The sequence below is a fragment of the Perna viridis genome, chromosome 1 (assembly GCF_037379345.1).
Source record: "Perna viridis isolate PV_CMFRI_1.1 ecotype Kerala chromosome 1, ASM3737934v1, whole genome shotgun sequence".
Classification (NCBI taxonomy): Eukaryota; Metazoa; Mollusca; class Bivalvia; order Mytilida; family Mytilidae; genus Perna; species Perna viridis.
In genome coordinates, this window is record NC_142445.1 from 59,345,545 (window position 1) to 59,371,559 (window position 26,015).

Here is a 26,015-nt window from a genome sequence, read left to right on the forward strand (position 1 = left end):
CCCTTTTCACACAGTTGATCCAACAAAATATATGTTTTAGTTTTATCTACAGGAACAAGATGAGTAAACTGCTGCAGTTACATATCAATATGTTATAAACAGGAAATATTTTTTGTCAATTTTTAGTGTCAATTGGCTAAATTTCTCTGTCTGATGTCTTTCATGCATGTTTTTTAACAGGTACAGATTATGCACTATCTGAACAGTATACATACCAGTAAGGTAGAGCTTGGCTTATTAACACCTGGTCTGCCATTGACTAGAGAAACAAAGATCTGAAACAAAATCATAGCTTAATATTTTCCTGCTTACAACTTAATAGTCCTAAGACATGCCATTAATGACTTAAGTGGACATAAGAATCAATGAGCCAAATGATAACTTCAATTAAAAATCAAAACAGGCATCTTTCTAAAATAATACTAGGTTTCAATCATATTTATCCCAATAAAGAAAATATGAATCTGAACTTCTTAAACTGTGATATATCAAGAAGTACTATTTCACCAAATTATTTTTAGTATTACCTCCCCACCCTCAAGTGGGTTTATTTTAGAGTATCTAGATGTACATATGACTTGGTCATCAGTGAGGTAGTTTGGTATTCCATATGTATCTGGTAAACCATATTCCCTGAGGCAGTCTAATCGGGTGATACCAAAATATTGCCATGGAGTGTAGTTGGTACCGTCTACGGATTTCTCTAATACCCAGTTTCCAGGACGAGGAGCATTAGCAGCTTTTACTATCACATATGCAACCTGGTACACCTGAAAATATAATGAAATACATTGTATTTCATGAATTGCTCTCAAATTCAAAACATATAAAAAGTGATTAACCGTTATTCAGAATTCTTTTCATCCAAATGTGTACACTTTGAATTTAAAAAATAATGTCAGTAATTAAGTAAAGTGCCAAAAGAGAAGATATAACAAATGGTATATGATACTTCAGGCCAAATGGCACTATATGAAATGGTTAGTGCCTAACAAAGAACAGATGCACCTCTAATGTGCTTTGATCCAAATAATACTTTTTCGGTGCCAACCAATCCAATATACTGCCATATAAACCTAACAATCATCAACTATTAGATAAATGTAGTGAAGTATCTTAAGTGATATTGGCAAAAAGAAGTAAAATACCTTCCACAACATTTAACACTTGCAAAATATTAATAAACATTCACAACTACTCTCAATGTTTGTTCTAACACCAACAATTGTGTAATAAATTCTTTGTATAATAAAAGTGTTTAAGTGATAAATAATCTTCCATTTAAGGTATCCAATCATTGACACCAACCATATCTAGTCGACTATTTCTAGTATTGTACGACACAGATAGCCTAACAATTACAGTCAAAATTTTATCAAACACTACAGTAGTAACATGATTCACATATTACACCTGTGAGCCAAACTCTGTTACTTAATAACACCTTAAACCAGCAAAGATAGGAATAAAGAGGACTTGAAGAATGGGGGACATATGTAACAGGTAATAATTTGGCTTTCCAATCTGAAGGCTTAAAAATAGTTTATTTTACTCATTTCTGCTCATAGAAATCTACTCAGAAAAGTAAATAACAACAAACTCTTATCAAAATAGAACAACAAGAATGGAAAGGGGAGTCTCCCTACTAAAGGTTCAAACCAGGTTTGAATTCTGGTTATGGTACTAGTGTCATGAAGGCCTGAAGGTTAGTCCTTTGATGTTAGAATATTCAAAAGACATTCTTCTTCACAGCATCACTTTTAGAATATATTCAAATAACAAGAGTTTCTATCCACTTGTATTTGCTTCTCTAGTGATGTTGCAGTATAACAATGCTACAATGAAGGTTATGTCAGTGATGTTAACAATCTTAGGAAAGAGTTTCCTTACCAGCAGCTCTTTAGCCAAAAAATGGCAAGAGTAAAATTATTTGTTAGTTATGACATCACAATACTTAGCAGGCGTTGATCCAAGGACTGGCGTGCCGGGTGTAACCCCCCCCCCCCCCCCCACCCTTAATCGGTAAGATTTTTTTCTTCACAAGTTTCACCTCATAATATTTTTTTGCCTTGTTTCCACGGCATTTAATTCAATTAACGGTCCCCCTAAACTAAAATCCTGGATCTGCCCCTGCTTAGATCTATTATGACATTTTGTGAAAAGGACTGCAGAGTTTTATTCATAGGATATATTATAGTATTCAACAAAGAACTGTTCCATAAGTGCATGTTATCCTGTTAGCTGAGCACTAAAACAGAAAAACCACCTCCCTTTTTAGTGAAAAAACATGAAATCAAAATTTGATAGAAAACAAAACAGAGCCTATGACAACAGATAAGAAGAACATCTCGAAATTTCATTGTCATTTGCTCTAAGTGTTTTTCCGTTAGAGCATGAAAACAAAAAACTACCCACCTTCTTTTTAAATGCAAAAAGTCAGAACTCAATATTCAAAATTAATGTAAAATTAAACGGGGATTTCTTCCATCAATACAAACAACTGACAAATGATTTACTCCTAGGAAAACATGATATAAATATCATTGAATAAAGCCAGATTGTGGAAAACACAGACACACAGATTCAAATCTATATTCCTACATGGGGCATAAAAAGTTGAGCACAACAGAATTTCTAAGTGTGAGGTATAATCAACAGATGAACCATCAGGTCAGTAAATCCACCTCCTGATAAATAAGTATCTCCAATAATGATTTCCGCTCTTAACAACCCAAACAATTACTGTTAAAATATCAAAAGTGTCAGATAATAATATTTATTTTATTAACTGAACACGTCAAATTAACCATAGTTATGTTTTATAATTATGCATGCATGCATTCATTTCATACTTAACTTCCCCTTGAAAATGCAGCAATATTCCATGTTATATTTAATTCAAGGAAATAATGAAGTTAAAAGCCATCATTTATGTCATCCCCAATGCTGATTCTGCATAATTTTGTGACATTAAAAAGTTTTTAAATGAAGTTTATTATCCCTATGTAACAACTCCACTTGAAAGTTCTTTACAGAGTTTCCCTGCCATTTATTGTTTTCATTATTTAGGAAACACCTGTTTGGAATTTTCATTTTCAGATTATACCACAGGCCTAGGCACTTTATTAATAATTGAGTGTAGTTTAATGTGATTCACTTTTATATTATGTACATTAAAGGATCAAAATCTACTTTCATACCTGCAATGGTTGGTTTACATACAACTTTAACAAAACATATAGTCTGTTTCTTTTAAGTCTCATAAAAATTTGTACAAGTCATTGACTAAGAAAAGGTATTTTCTTTATCTATTGAGGGTTGTTTGTGGTTAAAAAGTCTGAATGAAATAGTAAAATAAGCATTTATAGATGTCAAACTATACTTTTCAGTGCAGTTCATTGTGTCATAATAATATTAACCCTCCCTTTTTACAGATTAAGGACCTTTAACTTTTGTTGCACCAACCTTTTCTAAAACTAATAGAAGGAAAAGATATAATTCATTAGTATCAAGGACTGTCAATACCAAGGACACTTTCATTGGAAAGAAAAGATAAAATAGAATAAAAATAATAATAGGATAGGGCTAACATATCAAGGAAAAAGCACTTAGATTGAGAGAAGAAAAATAAAAGATTTCCATAGTTTAGCACCAATGGGTTCCCCAATTAAAATTTTTATATACTGATACCAGCATGGTTTTTCCTGATGTATCCTACATAGTTCTACATATGATGCACAATTTAAATTTCACTTCAGTTACGTAATGCTTCTCTTTAAAGTAAACTGTCAGCCATTCAAAAACAAATTATAGTCACAAACCTGTTTGGTCCACCTACAAACTCCAAATGTATTTGTAATAAAATAATAATAAATAATATAATAGAACAATCTTGTATTAAAATGTTTTGCAGGGTTGCAATGAATGCAGAGGTTGAACCCTGAATAGTTAAGGTAAGTATGGACACACCATTCAGACTTAATACAGCTTTGAGTTTAGAATATGATTAGCATGAAACTTGATCAAATTTGACACCTTTTGGACCTTAATTCCTAAATGGTTCCAGTCACAATCTTCAAATCCAATCCCAATCTTCATTTAGGGGAATGATACTTTGTGGTAGAATTGCAAAGAGATCAATTCTTTTTTAATCCAGTTATCATTCAGAGGTCAGAAAAATTCTGATTTCTTGGCCTTTTGTGGCCATTAATTCTTAATTGCCTAAAGTTACAATCCCAAAAAATCAATTTCAGTCTCCTTTTGAGATATGTCACCTTGTAGTATAATTCAAAAAAGAGATATACATGTATTCATTTTCGCTCCAGCTTTTGTCTGGAGTACTCTGGACATCAGGAAAATGATTGTTGTTGGCCCTTTTTTTGGCTCTTAATTCCTAATTGGTTCAAGTCAGAGCCCCAAAATGAATCCAGGCCTTCCTTTGGTGCATGACCCTTTTTGGTACAAAGCTTTAAAGATCCAATTATTTAGTCAAGTTACTGTCTGGAAGACAATTAATTGATGAATTTTATGCCACTTCTACAACCAATGCTTTAAAATAAGTGGTAGCTCAAACTATATTTTAGTTTGGATTTGTAACAGTCTGAGGTGAATACAAGATAATTGCACACTCCTAACTTTAAATACTTCATCCACCCCTAAAAAGGCCTATTTATATATCACTTACAATCCACTCCTGGCAAATGATATGTACAAATGGAAAGCAAGAAGTCAAGATAAAATATGAATATGAATCTGTAAAGTAAATCTCTGTAAAAAGATTCATATTTCTTTTGTATCATGTTATAATTAAATGCATGTACAAATAAAGACCTAAATACTTTTTGTTTCTTAAGGTGCTTACAGAAAAACTGTACACCAGCTTAAAATGACATTTCAAAATGAGTCATAGCTAAATAAATGTTACAAAATGCATTTTTACTGTTTTACAGGTAATTGAATTCTGCACCAGTTCAAAGGATATAAAAATAACAATATAATTATAAATACCATTAAATGCACAGTTTTTGTGGTTTATACTCTGTAATCTGTTGCATGATCAGATCTTATTAGATGCTTTTTTTGTCTGACAATTTAAAGGAAAGTTAATATATAACCGAAACTAGTTCATGACTAAAAATCTAAGGTGTAGGATTTCATTGCAGACTACAGTGGTGGATCTAGGTGGAGGGTTCCTGGTATAATAAAGAGAAATGTGGGCTAAAATGTGCAAATGATGGCCAAGAACCTTTTTTTCTAAATTGACCCCTTGTCTGTGAGGTGGGATTTAAATGTTACATTTGTCTAGAGAGGTGGGTCCAATTACTATTCTAACTTACAGTCCTTTTTTCTGTTACACTCAGTGCATTGTAATGACACACAGATATAAAATCTCCCTATAAAAAAATTTGCCATACCCTTGAGATTTTAAATACAGCCCAAATATCCTTTCTTGATTGATAAACAGAATAATTGAATGGCCAGTTATTGTGTGTTGCTAAAATTTTTCTAACTTTCACCTCCTAATTACTGCCTGTCCTTAAGGGCATCTATACAAATCTAATACATGTACATGTATAAACTTAGTTACACAAAAAAGTTTAAACCATAATAAAGCCAAATACTATACACTCCTATGTATGCTCCACTGAGAATATTCCCCCTAAATATCATTAGAAAGCTCTATCCCTACCATATGATAGGTTTCCTAACCATATTAAATATGTGACCTTCAAATGTCACAGAACAAAAGGCAAATATCCTACCAACCCATTATCAATGAAGGTTAAAACCCAAGGAACAACTTAAAAAGATGAAATCAACCATTGTGAGGGGGGCAATTTTCTACTCAGAAATTATGTAAGGGAGCCATTTACAATAAGTTCCATGACAGACTAAACTGAAGTTGTCACAGATAGTAGTTCTCAAAGATAACTCAAGGATCATCTTATCACAGAATTTATTTTATAACATTCTAAGTCCCCTATCAGCAATATTTATAATCCTGTATTTTGGCAAACACCGGTTATGAGAGTTAAGACGACATTTTTCATTTTACTGCTTTAATACCAAGTACATGTACTTAATTTTCAATGTGGGAAAACAGTTTAACAGATATATTAAGAGGCATGCTTCTTTGTTTGCAGTGAAAGAATGCTGTACTGTTTAGACATCTGACTTTTAAAACACACATCAAAAGGAAAGAAATTGCAAATTTGAATCCATCACATACAACAAAAAGACCAGTTATCTCCTCAAGTGGAAATAGTCCATCGTGATGAGTGGACACATATTTGAAATTGATCTTTTAATGCACATTTAGGCTAATTGTAGAAAATTTGTTCCCATTCCAACCACAATAAATATAAATATTAAAGCATAAAACTTTCCCCTAAGGAAAATGGTCTGACAAATTGAGTGGCATACATTGCCAATTTAAGAGGATTTAATCTCACAAAATATATGCCTCACATTTACCTTCATCTTAACTTTTTCAAAATCTATAAAATTTAAAAAGACCTTAATAAATATTTAAGGGTCACTTTGCTAATGTCAATTAAAGCTTTCAATAAAAAAAGCTACCCTGCAGTGTTCCCAACTTTAAATTTTAAGGTGTCTTTTACAAGGATAAACCATATCAAGTTAAAATTCAAAATATTTTATCCATTTTTTATACAACTTAATCTACAATACTCCTTTTAGTGTACACTACAGATTTAATACAGTGTTACAGCTTGGTCAAAATTGTACATTTGATTCAACATAGTAAGTGCTTACAATTTTATATGCTCAAAATAGAATGACAATCTTACACCAAATTCACAGGCTATCATTCACTGAATTTGTGTCCATGCCGAGATTGAAAAAAAAGATCAAAGCAGACGGGCATCAGTTCTGTCACAGACATTTAAAATAGGATCAAATGCTTAATTCAAAATAAAGTGATAAATCATAAACAACTGGGAATGATTTTCAAATAAGTTGTTAAAGGTCTAAATAGGTGGTTTCACAAGTCTTCGCTGATTCATGGTGGTAAAAAGTCTGGCGGAAACATGCAATCAACAAACTGCAGGAAATTGTAGGTGCGTTCTCTCCTTAATGAAGATATAGCATAACTGCAAGTTCTGCATCACATATGTAATCAATACCTGTTTTTAATCACCGCATGCAATAAATCACTACACAGTGAATATTTTTTTTCAAATAAGGTAAAGATAAACACAAGACTATCTTTCTACTTCAATTTACATCATGCTAAAATCCAATCACTTCTTCAAAGCATCCATCTAAATAACACTACAACATAAAAATACCAAAACATATCATTTTACATGATTTTAATTTAATTTTTAATTTTTTTTAAGCACATTTCCACAAAATCTTGGGACTGAGAAAAGACGCAAAGCTGAGATAGTGGTTTTTTTTTTTTTTTTTGTTTTTTTGTAGAAAACTTGCTTTTGTTCTGTAATATCATTCACATAATCAGAAATAAGCTGTTTTAGGCTCAAGGTCAATAATTTTGCTTATTCAAAATTATCTTTTCAATAATGACCTTATATTACATCTCCACAATTTAAAAAAAAAAGAAATATAAGAATAATGTTCTCCTAATCTGTGGCTAACCCAGAGGGGTTCAGGGTTCTCCTATACACCTAATCTGTGGCTAACCCAGAGGGGTTCAGGGTTCTCCTATACACCTAATCTGTGGCTAACCCAGAGGGGTTCAGGGTTCTCCTATACACCTAATCTGTGGCTAACCCAGAGGGGTTCAGGGAGTGGGAATCCCTTCCCTTTTGTTACAAAAAATTTGTTGATTTCATGCCATAATGTAAAAAAAAATGACAAATAGCATGGAACCCCCTTTCTCTGGATCCCCCCAGTGATATATATTTTTTTGGAAAAAGTCACAGCAGTAAAAAAAGACTTTTTTTCTGCTATTTATAAACAATTAAACAGGATTAAAGCTGAGAGTTATCAACCATTTAGATCTCATTAGCTTTCAATATTACATCAGACTGGACAATATCACAATATTCATAAATGAAAGATACAAAGAACAATGTATACCATGTGATACCTCTAACCCAATGCAAATACTGGAATAAAATCTGATATAAAATAACCTTCATTGAATAGACAATACATATTTACTGATTTTTTTGCAGTACATAAAGATGTTTGAAATGAATTTCAAGAACATGAAAGTACAAGCTAAGCATCAAAGAGTTGAATATTGATTTGAAGGTGATGTTTTTTGCTTTTATTTGAATCTTGTAATTTCTTCTCATGTTTTAGTTTCCTATAGCATTCTTGGTTACTGTTAGACGATTTAATCAAATTCTCAATTTTTGATTCTCAGAGAAAATTCTGCAATGAGAGCAAATCAAAATCACATTTACAGTAAACATTCATCTGCACATATAAAGCTCACAGTTCGTGTTTTTTGTTAAGGTTTAATCTTTAACCTGAAGTTTACCAACTAATTTATCTACCCTTACTCATTAAATTTTATTTCATCATGCTCAGAGCAACCCATAAACAGTAATAAAACTCCAAACCAAATGAAGGACTCTGAGGGCGACAAAATAGTTATCTTAATTTGAGGTTCATAACTTTTTTCATAAATGCCAATAAATATAAAACCATTTTATTTCATTATTATTGCTCCTTTTAAAACATAATATCATCTTTATACTGCCAAAGAAGTTCATTAAGGTGAAATTGGAATTTTAATGATAAACATTTAATATCACTCAAAATTTAATTAAAGAAAATTGAATTTTGTATTTAGAAAATTGAGATTGGTTAAAAGCTAGTCAGTGCAAATTACTTATTCATGTGAATGAAGATAAAAAATCCCGAGAAATAGCTGGTAAGATAAATGCTGGAAAAACAAAACTGCAATGTTTGACAAGATCAGCTTGCATTAAATCCCTTAGTGAGTGTGCTAACATACCCAACATGTCCACATGTTGGATACTCCAAGTAAATTTGTTTGTAAGAGAAGTACATGTAGTAGGACCCCGATAAAAAAAAGGAATAAGAGTGTTTTTTAGGCTTTAGACCTTTATCTTCTAACTAAATTCTGTTACTCAGAATGGTAGTTTCAAACTCCAGACTGTGATTTCTTTGAGTTTTAGTTAATCCAAAGTAAATATCATCATAGCAGAACAAAACGTTCACTTGACCTGTAACTTTTCATGGTGAACTTATATACCAAAAATCATGTCAATATCTGCAAGCGTTTAGAAAAAAAGTCTAGGAAAACTGATGATGGACTGACGGATGGGTCAAAAACATTATACCTTTTGCAACTTCATTGCATGGGGTATAAAAATATATTTTCAACCTTTTCTCCACACAATTAAACAGAGTGGTTTCAATAGAATCCAGTTTCTACATAAAAATTAGATACAGCAAAGCTTTGATGGTTCTGACAAATCCACTGAAAAACAATGCTTTTTTCATCAACATACACCATATTATAACTTAAGTCATTTCTGTATACAGATCTGCATTTTTGAGAAAACCATACTTTCATCTCCAACTTAAATAAACTAAATCTAGAATGATAACTCATGTGAAGTGTCTTTTATTTTACAACCTATATAAGTGCAACAATCTCCTGTCTGAAACTTACAAAGACTGTTACAAGAATGGCTGAACAGTACAGGAATGAACAAGTTATCTCTGTGTATCTGTTTCCCACTTGCCATAAACAACTAGAGGCTCTAAAGAGCTCGAATTGCTCACCTGGAGAATTTGAAATCATGTGGTCATATCATTTGATCATTTAAACAAGAGGTTTAGAGAGATTGGTCCTGCCATACAGTGGACCACCTGAACCATGTAAAGGTAGAGATTTAGGCTGAAATGTGTTACCCCATAGGGTTTCAATGGCAACTTTGAATGGCCATAACCACCCATTGAGCCCCTGAGCCACACAAAAAATAATTTATTTATAGAGGGCACTGAAGGCATTAAACTTATTATGTTTCAAAACATTGGCACCAGTAATTTCAGAGGAACTGATCTTAGAAAATTGGCCAATCAGAAGCTAAGACAGCTTCTGTCAGCCATCTTGTTTGATCGAAGTGACACTTTTGTAGAAGCACTTGCTTGTTTGTTTGTTTGTTGGGGTTTAACGTCCGAGCAGCAATATTTCAGCTATATTCAGACAATGAACATGAAATGGATGATAAAATGAACATGAAATGATAAAAAAAAGGATGGGTCACAAGGACAACAGGGTCGACATTTTGATTACCACTAGAAAAAGGGGGATGGGTAAGGTCGGGCAATTTAGCCTCCTGTGGAGGAGCGCAAAGGTTCCTACTCCTATCGAATACCACAGCAGGGTTCTTTAACGTGCTAGGAACGTGGCATCTTTCCCAACACGGTGCACCACTATGGTTTGCGGTCAGGTTTTCCGTATTATAGCCTGACAACCCCAGCATGTAACATGCCAGGGGTACCCCATTCCACCACCTGGGGCACACATCCCAGTTGCTCTGTGGGCAGAGCGCCTAGCCCCCGGCTAGGTTTCTGAGCACTATTTAGTTGCCTTTTACGACAAGCTTAGCGCTGCTGCAGGCCTATTCTTTTACCACCCGGACCTGCACGGGGAAGAAGCACTTGCATACATCATTTCTACTAAGTTTAATTAAAATTTGTCAAGGGGTTTTCATGTAGCTGAGAAAAATGTGAAATGTTTACGAACAAAAAAGCAATAAAAAAAAAAAAAAAATGCTGAAAATTTACAGGAGTGAAACATTTATTTGTTTATGACAATTCATAGGTACCATTAAACCATGAAACACAGAGCATTGTAAAAATGTGTCTATATAAAAGACTGAAACATTTTTGTAGAAGTAAATGAGGCCAGAAATATAAAAGAACACAACTGGGGATAAAAAAAAATCACTATGCATGTACATGTGGTGGTTTAAAATTTCTTTTTACTAATTAACCATTTCTATTTATATCAATGTGTAAGTCATCATGTTTTCACACAGTCAAGGGTGAGCAAATCAGAAAGTAAGTGCATACATATTTATCAATTGAAATGTGCATAGAATCAAAATTGTAGATTTACATTGAAGATATCATGCATTAAATTTGCACTTTGATAGTCCAGAAACATATCACAAAAGTATTTTCTTTGAATAATAAATGTGCATGTCTAGCCAAAACCAGGACATTTGAATAAGTGGTTTAGTGTGTGAAGACTAAGTATAAATTATGATTTCATATGAGACAAAACTTACTATAAAATAAGAAAATGAATTTATTTATAACTTAAACTCCTATGAAATGAAATTCTTTAAAAATTTATGAGTTTTTTTTTAAGCTTTAAAGGGAGTTTATTTACTTCAATAAATGCAACAACAAATTTATTATAAGATAGGGATCAAAATAAAAAGGCTTTGATCCAGAAGACAAACAATTTATCAACAAATATCCATAAAAGTTTCATATATATTGCTTTATATTTTACAGATAAGATACATGTACAACCTCAAAGCAATAAATCATTATAAGCAAAAGGGACATGCACTAGTTGCATGAGTATTCATCACCAATTTCTGATCAATGTCTTAAACTTGAAGACTGATTGATTTTATAATTTGTGTTGCATTTGGGAAGTTAACATATAACATTATAAAGATTAGTCATGTCCATATACAATACTAACACTATGATAAAGGTGATATGATGTTTACCCAGCAAATTATTTTTCTTCTGTCAAAATACACTACAATTTTATCTACTTATTGTACTTTCTGCTTACAGATTTGTATTTTGTAGAAAACCATACAGTCATATACCTTTTAAAACCAAATAAAGAACGATAACTCTCACAAAGAGACATTTATATAATTTGTCTAAAATGTCCAACAAACAATTGACAAACTGGTCTGTAACTGTTTCTGAATTAGAAATAAAGTGTATATTTGTCAGGTTTTTGACATGCATGAATCATTTCCTGTCTGACATTTACAAAGACTGCTACCAATACTTGTGTTTTACCTATTCTCATCTTGTAGTCTTGGGTAGACAAAAGAGTCTACAAATCCAGAGGTCACTGTCTTACTTTATACTTAAGCCTGTTAAGGCGGCATTATAATCTGTCATTTCATCTGTTATATGTCTTATAGCATATATCAATATGATGTTCAGAGTTGGTCTTTCTGTGATGAAAATGAAAATTACCAGATGACTGCTAAGGGTTTTTTTTAATGTCCTTGACTATTCTTACAAGTCTCACAAGGATGGGATTACCAGATGAAATCCCTTAGGTATTAAATTAGACAACAGCCTTATTTTTCTTATTCTTATTTCTAACTGTCCATTCAGCTACCTTGGTAAGTTCACCAGGTAACTGTCAATCAAGGTAAGACCATCTCTATCTCCTGAACATCATCATTGCATGCACTGTATAATAAAGGTCATATTTTCCAATTCATATCTATTTCAATTTGATGTGTTTGTAACAGAATAATAGACTCTAATAATATATAACCAAAACATACAACTGCCAAAGTTAATTTATAAAACTAATTTAAGATTCAAATTCCTAATTAAAAAAACGGTTTCGCATGAAATTTCACAAGAAATCTTAATTCATACTCCTTGAATTTCAATTATACAAAATTTATTAGAAAGCATCTAATGTGTTTTTAACTTTCTGTTTAAATTTTTCAATATGCGTAATGACCTTGCATTTATTTCTCAATTGTAAGAATTTACAACATTAAGATTACATCAATTATCAGTAAACATGAAACTTATTTACTTCTAGTCAGTGTAATACAATCGTTGTTTCAATCGTCAGATCAAAGGGGCAGATTGGAAAATAACAGTCACATTATTTAGTTTAGAGGTAGATTAGAAAATAACAACCATTTAATTTAATTCATGAAATGCATCAAATACCAGTACGTGAGGTTGTTCTCGGTTGTAGTGTCATACATTGTACTGATTACCAACCTAAATGCCATAAAGACTGGTTGTTACTAAATAAAGTCTTCACATGCTAACAAGGGAAAGAAAGAACAGATTAATCCTTTAGAAGTTACTGTATGTGATAGAAAAACCTTGATTCATGCTAAGATAGAATCGACAAACATAAGCTGTAACATCAATCTTCAAAGTTCTCACTTTTATGTAAGCAATACCCTCTCACTAAATCTAGTATTTTTTCAGGGCCCAAGAATTAGAAAATGTAATAGTATTTTTACTTAAATTTGGGAAGGTTGTAGATCCATAACTGTCACACCTAATTCTGAAATACTGGTAGGCAATGACTGCTTCCCTGCCAGGAATGCCATTAATGCCATAAAAAGGTACAGTCAAAATAATTGACAAGTTTTCATGCAAGTTGTTGCATCTCAAAGTTAAAGCTTAGTATGTTAGCTCATGTCAAAGTGTGACCCTCACAAATAATTATTATTACACATTTTTGTGATGAAATGCATGAACCAGTGCTGCCTACTAGTGGAATTTAAACCTAGGACAATGAAATCCAAATAGTACTTCTACAAGAGTGCTTGACCAAGTTATTTCCCTGAAGTAGCAAAGGAATGCCAGTCATAAAATTCTATCAGATATATATGTACTAAACAGAATCTGTTTTATTACCTGCCTAAGAATGATTGACATAAAAGGTATGCAATGCCAAATTTTGAAACATCAAATAAACCATAAAGTTGCAGGGTGTTTCACCTCAGAAAAAGATAAGTCTTTCTTACTGCATAAAACCAATCAAAGATCATAATTGTACCACACAGAGCCTAATACAGCTTAAGGATAGAATGTTTCAGTCAATAGTCACAAGGAAATCTAACTAATAATAATGGTTTTATGTATTCCCTGAAGACACAAGCGAAAAAATATTTCTGTATCGATTAGCTGCAACAAAGAAAAAACACCCCAAGTAAGTTTTGTATCAAGATTAAAATTCAATAAACTTGTCACAAGAGACCATGCTCTTTAACACATTTTTTGACAGTGAAACAAAAATATTTATAGAACTGTACAAATCTTTGTTGTACTTTTTAAACCTATTTCAGTGCAGTTCACTGACATTGATTATTTTGACCAACATTGAAAATTTTCCGCCTAATATCATAAATGTACATGTAGACAGATATTAAAACAGTTGTTTTTCTCAGCAAAGGACAGACTGCTCCACCTGACAATCCCAAATGTAATTCATAATTAACAGTTATTTCGATATCCTAGCATGTTTAGACTAAAATACAAGAAGTGTTTAATAAGGTGGGAAATATACCACCTTAAAGAATTGGGATCACAATAACTCAATCCAATCTGATAACAATGAAAAGTAAACATATAGAAATTCACCCCTTTACATGTTTGCTCAATTCTATGTTTGCTTCTCGGCTTTTCTTAAATATTAAAAATAAAAACTGAGAAAATTTAAATATTTGTCCCATATACATAGGACAGTACTTCAGTCATATGTGATAAATTGGATAGAAATTTCATTATGCAACAAGTTCAACATCAAATTTCTAGGCTTAATGAGGTATGAATTTTGTCTTTATATTATACAATAATAAAACAATGAGAAAATTGTCCTTTTCTAACAGTTATAATTTTGTTTGTAGAGAGATTTTACCAAATGACCTGTTAGTAATTTCACCATTTAGGAAAGCCGTTAAAGTTTACATAGTGAAATAGGATTGTTAGAAGTTCTATTTTGATAATTTCACTCTTCTACATTAATATGTTGACTCCACTGACCAAGTATTTCTGTGAAGAATATCCAAGCTTTAAACTTATTAGTTAAGCATAGTTTCCCTGTGAACACAAACACAACACAACATATTACAAGTATAATGACCATTAAAAAGTTATTCTTCAATTATTTCTAGGTCACTTTGCTTTTCTAAGTCCTTTTATAGCACTTTTTTGAGATTGTATCTTTTAAAATTTCATGTCATTTGTAAATTGAGACCATTAAGAGATGTTCAAACAAAGTAAAATGACTAACTTTTCAAAAACTGTTGTGTTTTTTTTAGTACATTTATTTTGGAAAAGTATCATATTTGCAAAATTTGTAAAACTGGGTCATGTAATAGTTACATATAAACTAGAGGTTTGTGCACTGAAAGTTAAAGGTACAAAAAGAATTCTGTATCAGAAAAAAGAATTTTTGAGTGATACATCCTTTTTCACATACTAACACAAGTCAAAGAATTAGACCCTTGAAATCCTATTCCAAACAGACCCTAATCTTTTTAACACTGAATCCTAAATTTGGACCTCCATATTTAATTCCATTTTGATTTCACTGTGTCAGCAATATTGAAACAAACACAAAGTTACAATGGGCTGAGATTTACAAAATACTACTATCAAGTATCTAGACATAACACTCTATATTTGAATGTTCCAGTTTTTTATGACTCAGGGCTTACAACACAGGTAATCAAAAGATAATTGCCCAATTCACAAAATTCAATACCTTAAGTAAATTTATTGTAGTACATTGGGACTTATAGTGATATCTACATGATTAAGGTGCACGCAACTTGACAAGGGACTCACTTTGAATAAATCCTTCTGTTCAGCCATACATAAAATACCGGATTTGTACTAGGGGGAACAAGACAAACTTGTAAATAAATGGAAAAATGCAGAGTTTTGAAGACCCTACACCAGGAAATGATCAATATGATACAATAAAAGAAAGTGGCACATTAGCATGAGATGTCCTGAAACTGATTATAATTTTACTATTGCCCTTTATTGGAAAACCAATATTTTAGTCTAAGTAGCAAATAAGTTGCAAATGAATAAATATCCCAAAGTTAAATGGGGAATGTTGGGGAAATACTTGGTTTGAACAATTTTGCTTGAATAGATATCATTTGATTATCAATGGTTCCAATGAATTACTCATACCTTACTGTTTGCCCACATAAAACAATCAAACCTACATTCATTATATCAAAAAAATGAATTCTGGCACTAGAAAAAAAAAAGTCTAAATGGATCAGAAATGAAAAAATGGTTCAGTACCAGCTGTACACAAGAAAATAAGAATTCAAATCATTCTACTTTTATTTTTATAGAACTAAAACAAATCTAGGGTTCAAACAAAAGGCCAAGTTATAAATGGTAACAAGCTGGTCACTATTTCTGGGTAGTTGTATTACTATGTACATGTATAAATCTTTGCAATGCTGCACTCGAACTTATAAGAAACAAGTTGATAAAATTTGTCTTGTAACTTTAGAGTATGCAAATATTGCCCTAGAATGTAAAGTATGATGACATGTATTTGCACTGAGCATGACACTCTTCAAATGAATTCACATAAATACTATGTTTAACAGTAAGTTTGTTTAAAGGGAAAGAAGCAACAAGACACTGTCTTACAAAATAACTTGTTTAGATAGCATGCACTACTTAATCAGAATAACACTTTTTTTCAAATAACACATAACAGTACATGTATATTCTTCTGTATTTTTTTCCATTTTAAAAAATATTTTGAACAAGCTAACATATTCATTTGTCTCTACCTTACCAGAATAAATATGAAAGAGATTAAACTTTTATGAAAAAGGGGTTATAGTCAGAGGTCTAAATTTGTACTCATATACATCTTGGGTTAATATGATATAACCTTTCACCTTAATTAAGGCATTTGATACATATAATATGATTATAGGCTTTACTGATGAGGGACAGAGCTATATATACTCAAATAACTACTATTGGTGTAGCGCTATAATGTTGTTGTGGATGATGTCTTGACAAACAAGAATACGAAAGACTTCCTAAAACATCCATACTGGGCATTCATTCAAGTTCAATCAATTCCATATCAAATACATGTATATCATTTCCGAGAAAATGATCTCCAGACATTCAATGTTTTAGACACCTACATACTATTTAGAACATCTCTACTATAATAATGTGAGTATGAGACATTGCATATCCTTCCTTCCATTTTCCCTGTGATAAACAAATGTAACATACCTGTCTCAAATCTAATGTAATGGTTACATAATTATATTTGTATCCATTAGTAAGCGTTGGACTTTGCCACCACCTATTGCTCCCATCGATTGCATTTTGAATAGGGTGGCGTTGTCTTCTGTCTCGACTTCGAGCATCACAGATATCACAGTGTCGATTTTCACCAGGAAAAACTTTAACATGTTCAACAAGTTTGCAGAATTTTTCAGGTCCATTTAATCCACAGGTGGCATTTGTAGTGATTTGGGCTCGAGTGGCCAAATTCAGGATATCAGGAAATAGAGCTCTTGCATCTGAATAAACAATAATATAAATGTAATAGACAGTAGAAAGTATGGCAGCCTAAGTATAGTGTACAGATATGTTATTGTTTCCTTAATACTGGTAAATAATCATTGTCAGTTATCCACCAAATTAATAAGTCAAAAACTGTTTTAATGGTATTCATATTTGGCTGTTTAGGTAATGTAGAAAATGAAAGTTTTGATCCAAAGTAATATAGCTTTTCTGACTGATCCATACATTTTTATCATAGCAAAAAATCTGAAGTAAATTGGCCTTAAATAATTTTTTAACTTAAGAGTACCGGTGTATGTCTTTTCTCATCAAAGTTGGTTAATAAGATCGTGCCATGGAATTTGAAGCCAAATTCCATATAAGGATTGCTAGTAGTCTAATTGTCACCATTACTGTTTATTCATACTAAAACAGCAAATTAATAATGAATTGATAAGTTGTGCTGAAAGCTGTTTAGACAGTTCTGCATTTTGACGAACAACAAAATGAGACACATAGGAGTTAAAGTACTTCACCCATGCTAGATCAGCTTACATAAGCATGGACAAAAGTGCAACAAGTTAAAAACAATAAGTCGAGACAATTAAATACTAATAATTTTAAAATAAACCTGTCATATGAAATCAAAGATATGTAACACAGATGTCATATATAGTTTTTATGTACACTTTAATTAACTAATTACTATTGCAATTTGTGCATAACACATTAACATTACACCCAATAATAAACTATTTAAATGAGAAGTTTGAGGTCATGTCATTTTGCAGGTGGGGGTGGGTATCAACTACATTAAGTATATTATTCTTCTTTGAAAGTTATCATGTCATCTCAACAGGGTTGAAAATGACTAATGAAATAATACATATGACATAATATATTATTTTTATATCTTGTCATGATTTAAGAATATTGTGTGCATGGATATTTTTTTTTATTTTTTTCTAATTCGGTAATTAAACAATGACAAGCAATATAAACTGCAACAAAAGAACTAAAGTAAACTATGACCATATTTATGTAATCTTTACACATTGAACGGGTCAAATTGCATTTTAGCTCTTTAAAATTATGATAGCTATAAGTTGGATCATTTGTTACAATTTTGAAAGCAAATTCAAAGCTTAAGATATGTATTGTAGTATCAGCATTGTTCATTATCAACATATTTGTTCATTATTACTGACATTTTATGTATGTTAGACATCTCTTCCAATGAATAATGTAAAATCATGTTTAGTAGTAGTGTCTTGTCTAAATGATATGCATTATTCTATCAAAAAGTAAGGGATAATCTATTTTTCATTAATAATCTTACTTCTAAATATTGTTTTATTGTCATGTGAAGGGAGAAATTATGATAATTGATTGTAGAGAGAGCTATAATAAAGTTAAAACAACAATGGGAAGTAACTAAGATAATTATTCTGTTAATCGAAGATTTAGTTCTTTGAAGTCAAACATCCAAAACCTACTATTACAGATTCATTAAACTGAAGGAAATGATTTACTGACATAAGAATCTACTTTTATTATGGCAACCATACACATCAGTTCATTCACATTGATCATCCCATTATTTCTTAAAATACCTTCCCCCATTCATTAATTTATGGTAATTACAAAAGCATATTTTTTGTTTTAAGTTCAGATCTATAAGTGGTGTACTCATCAATTCTTTGGAGAAAAATAATCAATTTACATAGAAGTGACTTAACTATCTGGTTGAATTCTTCATGTTAAGTGGCTGTGGTAAAATTTGTATTATATCATGAATATTGATATTCTGTCTTTCTTGAAACTGTAATCTTTTGACAAAACAAACATATAATATAAGTTTTTGGCTGCATCACCAGTTTTGAAAAGTGAAAAAAAAAACAATGGAATGTGTAAGAATTTAACAGTTATTTTGAATATCTTTATAAACACTTTTGGTTAATGTAAAAAAGGAAAAAAAGTTCATTACACTGAAACACAGTTTCATTTTCACTAACTTTATATCCTTAAATCCATTGGTGGAGAATAAAATAAGATTCATTCTTAGTATAAAGATTTTTTACTATTTTAATGACAACATATTGAAAAAAGGACATATTAGAAAGTACACTATGTACATTTTTCCATGTTACATAAACCAAATTTATATTAAAATTACTGCTAAGAGAGAAATAGCCAGGCTTAAGACACCATAATATTTACCAATACTCTTTTCTTATGGGTTATCTGACCCAGATTTATCTACCTATTTAATTTGCAACATCAGATCTAATATATCTGACATTTCAGATGACTGTAGATAACATTTCCACCTCTTTACAAGCATTTACCATATGGCAGAACAATTACAGTTCAAATTAATGTGATCTTGGCACACCATACATTTAACAAGACAGAAATATAAGAAGATCTTCAACAGTTATCAATCATATTGATATAAAAGTACACATACTACATGTACTTTGTTTCATATTATCTCTGGTGACAGGCTGCTTCATATGGACCATTTTCAGGGAACATATAAGATTACTTTTCTTGATCTGTTTTAATGATATCAAGTTATAAAGTGTGAAGTTAACTATACATGGTATTGTCCTATTGTCTTAAGTCTAAGTAAATGGGTCCATGATTAAATGGATTGTGTTGATGTACATATACCTCAGAACATATAATACCACCTTATTCTAACTGAACTTAAAACAAAAATGACTAAGGAAATTTGGGCATAAAGACTTAGCGAGTTTAGTGATTAATAAACTGCAAAAATGGAAATAGGACACTGGTTAAAGTTGAAATGACTGCAACAAAAAATGACAACATTTTACTTGTACATGTGATAGGCATAGAAATATATATCACTATGCTATTTATGTTTATCCTTCAAAGTTTAAAGTTTTACATTCAAATTCTTGTGAAAGGGACTTGCTTAATGTTTAATGTTAGGATCTCTATTGATTCATGTTTGAGAATAAGCAGTCCTTGATTATGCTTAATATAAAGAAAAATTAACTCTCTCTGTCCAAGAATAAAGTAGTATTGTGAAATCTAATATAACATTTTGATGCAAATTCCTTGAACTCACATAAAATACTATCACTTCCTACGGAATTTGAAACAGTCAAAATATTTCTATCTTATGCACAACAAATCAAGTGAAATTGGAGTTAAACATTTACATCTTTAAAGTACCCAATTATCCGAAACCAAATAAAGTAATTTCTTACACCAAATACATGAATTTTACAAATTCTTCCCTTATCAATAAGCGATCTAAAATGCCTGTTTATGCAAGCTAATTGATGGTTTTTGAGATTTTCCATGTTGTTTTTTGGGTAGAGAGCACCAGTCACTATAGAGTTTATATATAATTGACCAATTTGTCACAGTCAGGGTTTCAACTATACATTACAATGATAATGACATGATCAAGTTACCAACTTTTCTACCCAGAGTACAATTTCAATGTTTGGTAACTGTCTATCAATGTCCACCCATACAGGGCTACCCTGTATAGGTGTCAACAGCTCTCTTCATCTGATTATCAATTACAACTTCTAAACATCAGATGGAAGATTACAATTCATAACAATACTGTACATAAATGTTGCTAAGCAGGAGCTAGCCATAAGTACAACCGATTCAAAGTTTACTTCTCTCCAATAGTCGCTTATGATATAAAGCTTCATATTCAAAGCTTAAGGTCAAGTAGAATTCTCAGCCCAATCTTACTGTTCATAGATATCCTTGCAGAAATAAACCTAAATATCCCATCCACACCAAATACAGAAATTTAAAAATCATAACAATGCCCTTGGGTTTCATCAAAAATAGACATTTAAAAGTCAGAGGATGTCCTTGCTCTTTGGCAAACACAGAAAGTCATTACAATTCCCTTGCTTATCAGGAAATATAGACATTTAAAAGTTTAACAAATATAGACATTTTAATGTCATCCCAATTCTCTTGTTTTTTTTTGGAAAATACAGACATTTAAAGGTCATAATTATGCCCTAGCTAATTGGAAATGTTTCAAGATCGACACCCACCATTTACTATTATATTTTAGAAAGATCAGCAGACTTTTCAATATAGTACCCTGGCAATTCTGAACTTTTATTTTTTATCATTATATCAAGCCAGAACCTCCACTTTTAAAAAAAATAAACTTCTTCGAATAATTGCTGTTAAATTCAGAAAGAAGGAGTTAAAAATTAGAACCTGTTTTAAAAGTCTCAAAAAAGATATAATCTGCTTGTCTGACAAAAAACTTTTCAAAGCATTGGTGTTAAAATGTATTATCAGTAGAAAATCCAAAGGCTTTCATACAATGTAATAGACTACAATAATCTGTGCCAAAATATTTCAACAACTAAACCAACTTACATTTTTTATTCCTCTACTAAACAAATGACCTTACAAGGCAAAAGATAAGTCAAAGCCTTAGTGTAATGCTTTTTTTTTAATCTAAGCAAATACAAAGTCTTAAAGATTTCATACCATACCAAAAGATAAAGTAGAAGATTAGATATAGAAGGAAAGTACCAGTATGCTGATTGCTGGTACACAATAAATAAATCACTATCCCTGACTGATTACCAGTATGTCTTTATTTCCAGCATATAAATGACACTTGCAGTATGTGTCTTGAAACTATTAGCAACCCCAATGTCTGCATGAGACCACTGGTATAATGCTTAGCACACAATGAATCAATGGGTCATTCTGATCACCAGATGTATCTCTTACTGACCAAATTATCAAGGTTTCATTTTAGAAGAGAAAGTAGATAATAAAGATTTCTGATTTGATTATCTTCCATCTGCTTCAAGGCAAAGTTAATGGACAATAAACACACTAATTATCAAAGCACACTTTCTCATGTATCAAATAATTTACCAAGTATCTTGACTTGGTAGAGGATGTTTGGGATAAACTGAGAAAAAAACAAGGAAGGAATGTTTTTAAACTTAACTGACATACTGGTCTCTGTTTGGTATCATGCCATGTTACAAACACATGCATCAAGGAAAGAACAGATTCTCATACCAGTACATGTGAGGTTTGTCTAGGGTCATCAGTCAGATGAGATGTATAACGTTCTTTGGAGATGCATACAAAGCCCATACAAAGAGCAGTATTCAAATTTTTATCAGCCAAACTTTTGATTTTCAGTCATTAATGAAATTTAAATCAGAACTGAAACTTATCTTTGAGTTTAGTAATACATAATGAAACAGAGAAAAACATTATGAAATACATGTAAACAGTACATGTAACATCAATAAAACATATAACATGAAAAGTCATCAATTCAAATATACAAAATTATATATCTGATGAAACGATGTGTTAGTTTTTTATTTGTATTAATAAAACTGATACAAAACTCAGAACAAATTTCTGTTTTGTCTTAGCTCCCCCTTTATTAACTCAAACCAGATTAACCTTTAATGAGTAAATAATTGACAGTAACCCCCATGTTAATGCAACCATTATTATTTTATGATGGAAATTTATGATGGGGAAATAAAACCTAGCAGGATCAATGTTCTGTATAAACAATCAGTAGTTTTGCACTAATTGATGGGTTGCCTTGTTTCAATAGTCACAATACTTCAATCTAAACCCTAGTTCTTTGATCCTAAGACCAAAAGGATGCCAGTGCAAGGATAAACATTGAAAAATTTCCATCTGTTGCTCAGGATTTCAGGTTGTAAAGGAGATGCACAGGTGTTGATGCTTTGAATTAAGAAGTATAGCTAAAATCTAAGTAGAAGTTACAGCATACATGTACAGGTGATGCAGCTTTATATGCTTGTGTTTCTATAATCATGCCAGAAAATGTTTGATGTGAGACATTTTTGAAAGACTATAGTGAGCTGCACTGTCCATCTTTGAATTGTAAAAGAAGTAGCTCTTCATACTGATGTTGATCTATGGGTCGTCAGATCATATTTTTTGAAAATATTTAGGATGCATCAGAAAATTGAAATTCACTTAAGTTTCATATAAACCTCTTTTCAAAACCAATAGCAGGAAAAATCAACTGAATGCTTCAAAATTTTCTTTTCAGGGGATGTGCAGTAACTCTAATTTTTAAGCACATTTTGTAATACATTTTTGTACATGTATCTTTCACCTCAAACATTTTCACAAGAAAGAGTCTTTTGAAAAATCAATTGCAATTTCAATAGAGCTAACTTACAACAAAAGAAAAAATATAAATACTGCAAAGAAAATATCCAACTTCAAATTGAGTTAGATGTAAAATACTTTAAGTTTTTCAACTCCTTTGGAGTCTGTCAACAGTAATATGCAGGGCTGCATATTTGGAGCAAGCCCTGTGGTCTGTTGTTTACATTGCACAAATCTCCAACTTTTCTTTTTTTGAGGTATGGGCTTTATAAAGTTTATTCATACAAATATGGGGTGATTTTCTTTTTTCAGGCTATAACTCAAGAACTTTTTTTTCGTTATAGTGTTTATAGTTGTCAAGCTGCTTATTCGACAACTTGAGTAAGCCCCTGTGGACAAACAGAAAGATGGATGGAAGGACACTGGAATACCTTAATATGTCCCATCTTTCTTAACAGGGATAGAAAATAAGCAACTGGAAATTGCATGCCGAGTTTAACAAGAGGCTCCCAGGAGCCTGAATCACTCACCTGGTTGAATTTTGCCTTTCAAAGGCAATAAATTTAACAAGAAGTTGTCCAAGAAGTCTTTGGTTGGACCATATATTTGCGGAGTGATTTAGACACTGTTTATCTCACCATAGAAGACCATACTAAGAAAGTTCATTTAGGGACACATACAGATATGACCTAGTAAGAAGTCACTTCAATTATAACCTTCCTTTTACAGCAAGAAAATTACTTCACAGGCAATTTAAAAAAATAATATTAATTAATAACCCAAAACATTGAATTTTAACAATAATTTCAATAATTGTCAAATGTAATTGAAACCAAATGATTAAAAAACCATCTGCTCAAAACTAAATAAATCTATCACATATATCTGATAAATATTTGTGTTGACATTTATAATAACACTTTTACACCTCCTAGAGGCCATATATTCTAGCTGTCCAATTTACAAGGGGATAATCAGTAACCTATAATTGTCATTCTGTGACAAAATACATAATAAGTATTTTTGTGTGTACTTGTAAATTGCCAGTTCATGAAATTGAATTTTAATATAATTAACACCACAAGTAGATTGATATTTGTAAATTTCCAATTACATTTCAAGGGCACTGAACAAACGACGACAAGAAATTACACACTACAATTGAGAGAAATATTAGAATGGTTTATTGGTATCTTTAATGACTGCTAAGAACCAATTCCAAAGACGCGAGGAGTATACTTCTCAAGGAAGCTTGGGACATTTTATAAATCCTTAAACAGACTCAAATTATGGCAAAAAGAAAAATCAAAGGAAACTACTACAAGTTCAGTTAAAGAATAAGAAACCAGACATAGACAGAAACAAATAAAGGAACACATAAAATGAGGGAAAACACACAAAATGGCAAATCTATCTGACTTCATGATGGAAATAATATGCTTAATTTGTAGACTAGGTGCACTGGGAGGGTATCAGCAAGCTAAATACTGAAATATTTATTAAGTAGCACTCCAGATAAGAATCATGCAAAATGTGGTTGGGAATAGCCTACATATTTTTATTTCTGATATTTCGTTTTAAATGTATTTTTCATTTAATTATTTGAATTATTTGAGCCCTGCCCAATACTTTTTCAATATCTGTTTTTTTTTTTTCATCAATGAGTAGATTAGTATCAAAACAGGTTGAATTGCCTTGATATTATCATTTGTTATATGAGCATTCCTTTTTTTTGTCTATTTCACTTGCCTAAAGTTGTCTATTAGTTCTATTACATTGATACTACTTTCACTAGTTTTCAGCAAACCCTAAAAAGTGACTGTGATTCCGTATTCATGTTCAATGTCGGGTCTTAGGAATAACGAAGTATAAGCAATGTAAAACAAGATATAGATTTGTTCCTATTCATGTGATTAGAAACATTTCAATCCAATGAAGCAAAAAGTAATAACATATATTTGATAAGCTCATAAGTAAAATAAAACATTTCTTTAATCTAAGAAAGTCCTTTTTTTAATTAACAATGACAAAAACAGTGCCAACCACAAATTTGTCAAGTGCCAATTTAAAGTTCATTCTATCAAGTTGTTTCTATTCAAACACACTTTAATCTCCAAAGAACACCTGCAAAACCTTATGTCAGGTGAAATTGTCAATTAAAGTTTTTCCGTCTTTCATACCAATTAGAATTGTTCAATCACGTCCCAATGATATGAAAATCTGACTTAAAATTATAGGCCATGGCTTACGACATAGATAACAATCATGTATAGCATATCCTTAAAATCAATGTAAGCTTGTAATCTAGAGATTAAAACTTCAAATCAAATTATACCAAGCGGATTAATTAGGGTTTACAAATGTTACAACACGCCACTAGTAATTTCTTGCAAGATTATTAAAGGATTTACAGATCATACTTGGTGGTTTTTAAATCCCTGAAATGCTTACTTCCATGTTTCAAAACAAGGCCAGAAGTACATATATTCTCTTTAGAATTGAACTCTTCAAGGAAGCTACAAAAGTGTACAAATAAATGATAAAGTTGTCTTGTAAATAAGTCATTGATT

The 26,015-nt window shown here is 31.4% G+C and overlaps 1 protein-coding gene and 1 long non-coding RNA gene across 3 annotated transcripts in view; one reads left to right on the forward strand and one right to left on the reverse strand.

Annotated features, from left to right (window-relative positions):
* LOC148629620 (laminin subunit alpha-2-like) overlaps window positions 1-26,015 on the reverse strand; it is a 94,433-nt gene that overhangs the window by 53,674 nt on the left and 14,744 nt on the right. For both annotated transcript variants that reach the window (XM_088554299.1, XM_088554292.1), the window contains exons 2-4: window positions 17,017-17,309; window positions 528-770; window positions 216-275 (exon numbers count right to left, since the gene is read on the reverse strand). In XM_088554299.1, coding sequence (XP_088410425.1) covers window positions 216-275; window positions 528-770; window positions 17,017-17,309 — 596 coding nt within the window. The remainder of the gene's footprint in view (window positions 1-215; window positions 276-527; window positions 771-17,016; window positions 17,310-26,015) is intronic.
* On the forward strand, window positions 1,368-5,019 carry LOC148629621 (uncharacterized). The gene is made up of 3 exons (XR_015916978.1): window positions 1,368-1,503; window positions 3,914-3,953; window positions 4,950-5,019. It is a non-coding gene; the product is annotated as an uncharacterized LOC148629621 (long non-coding RNA).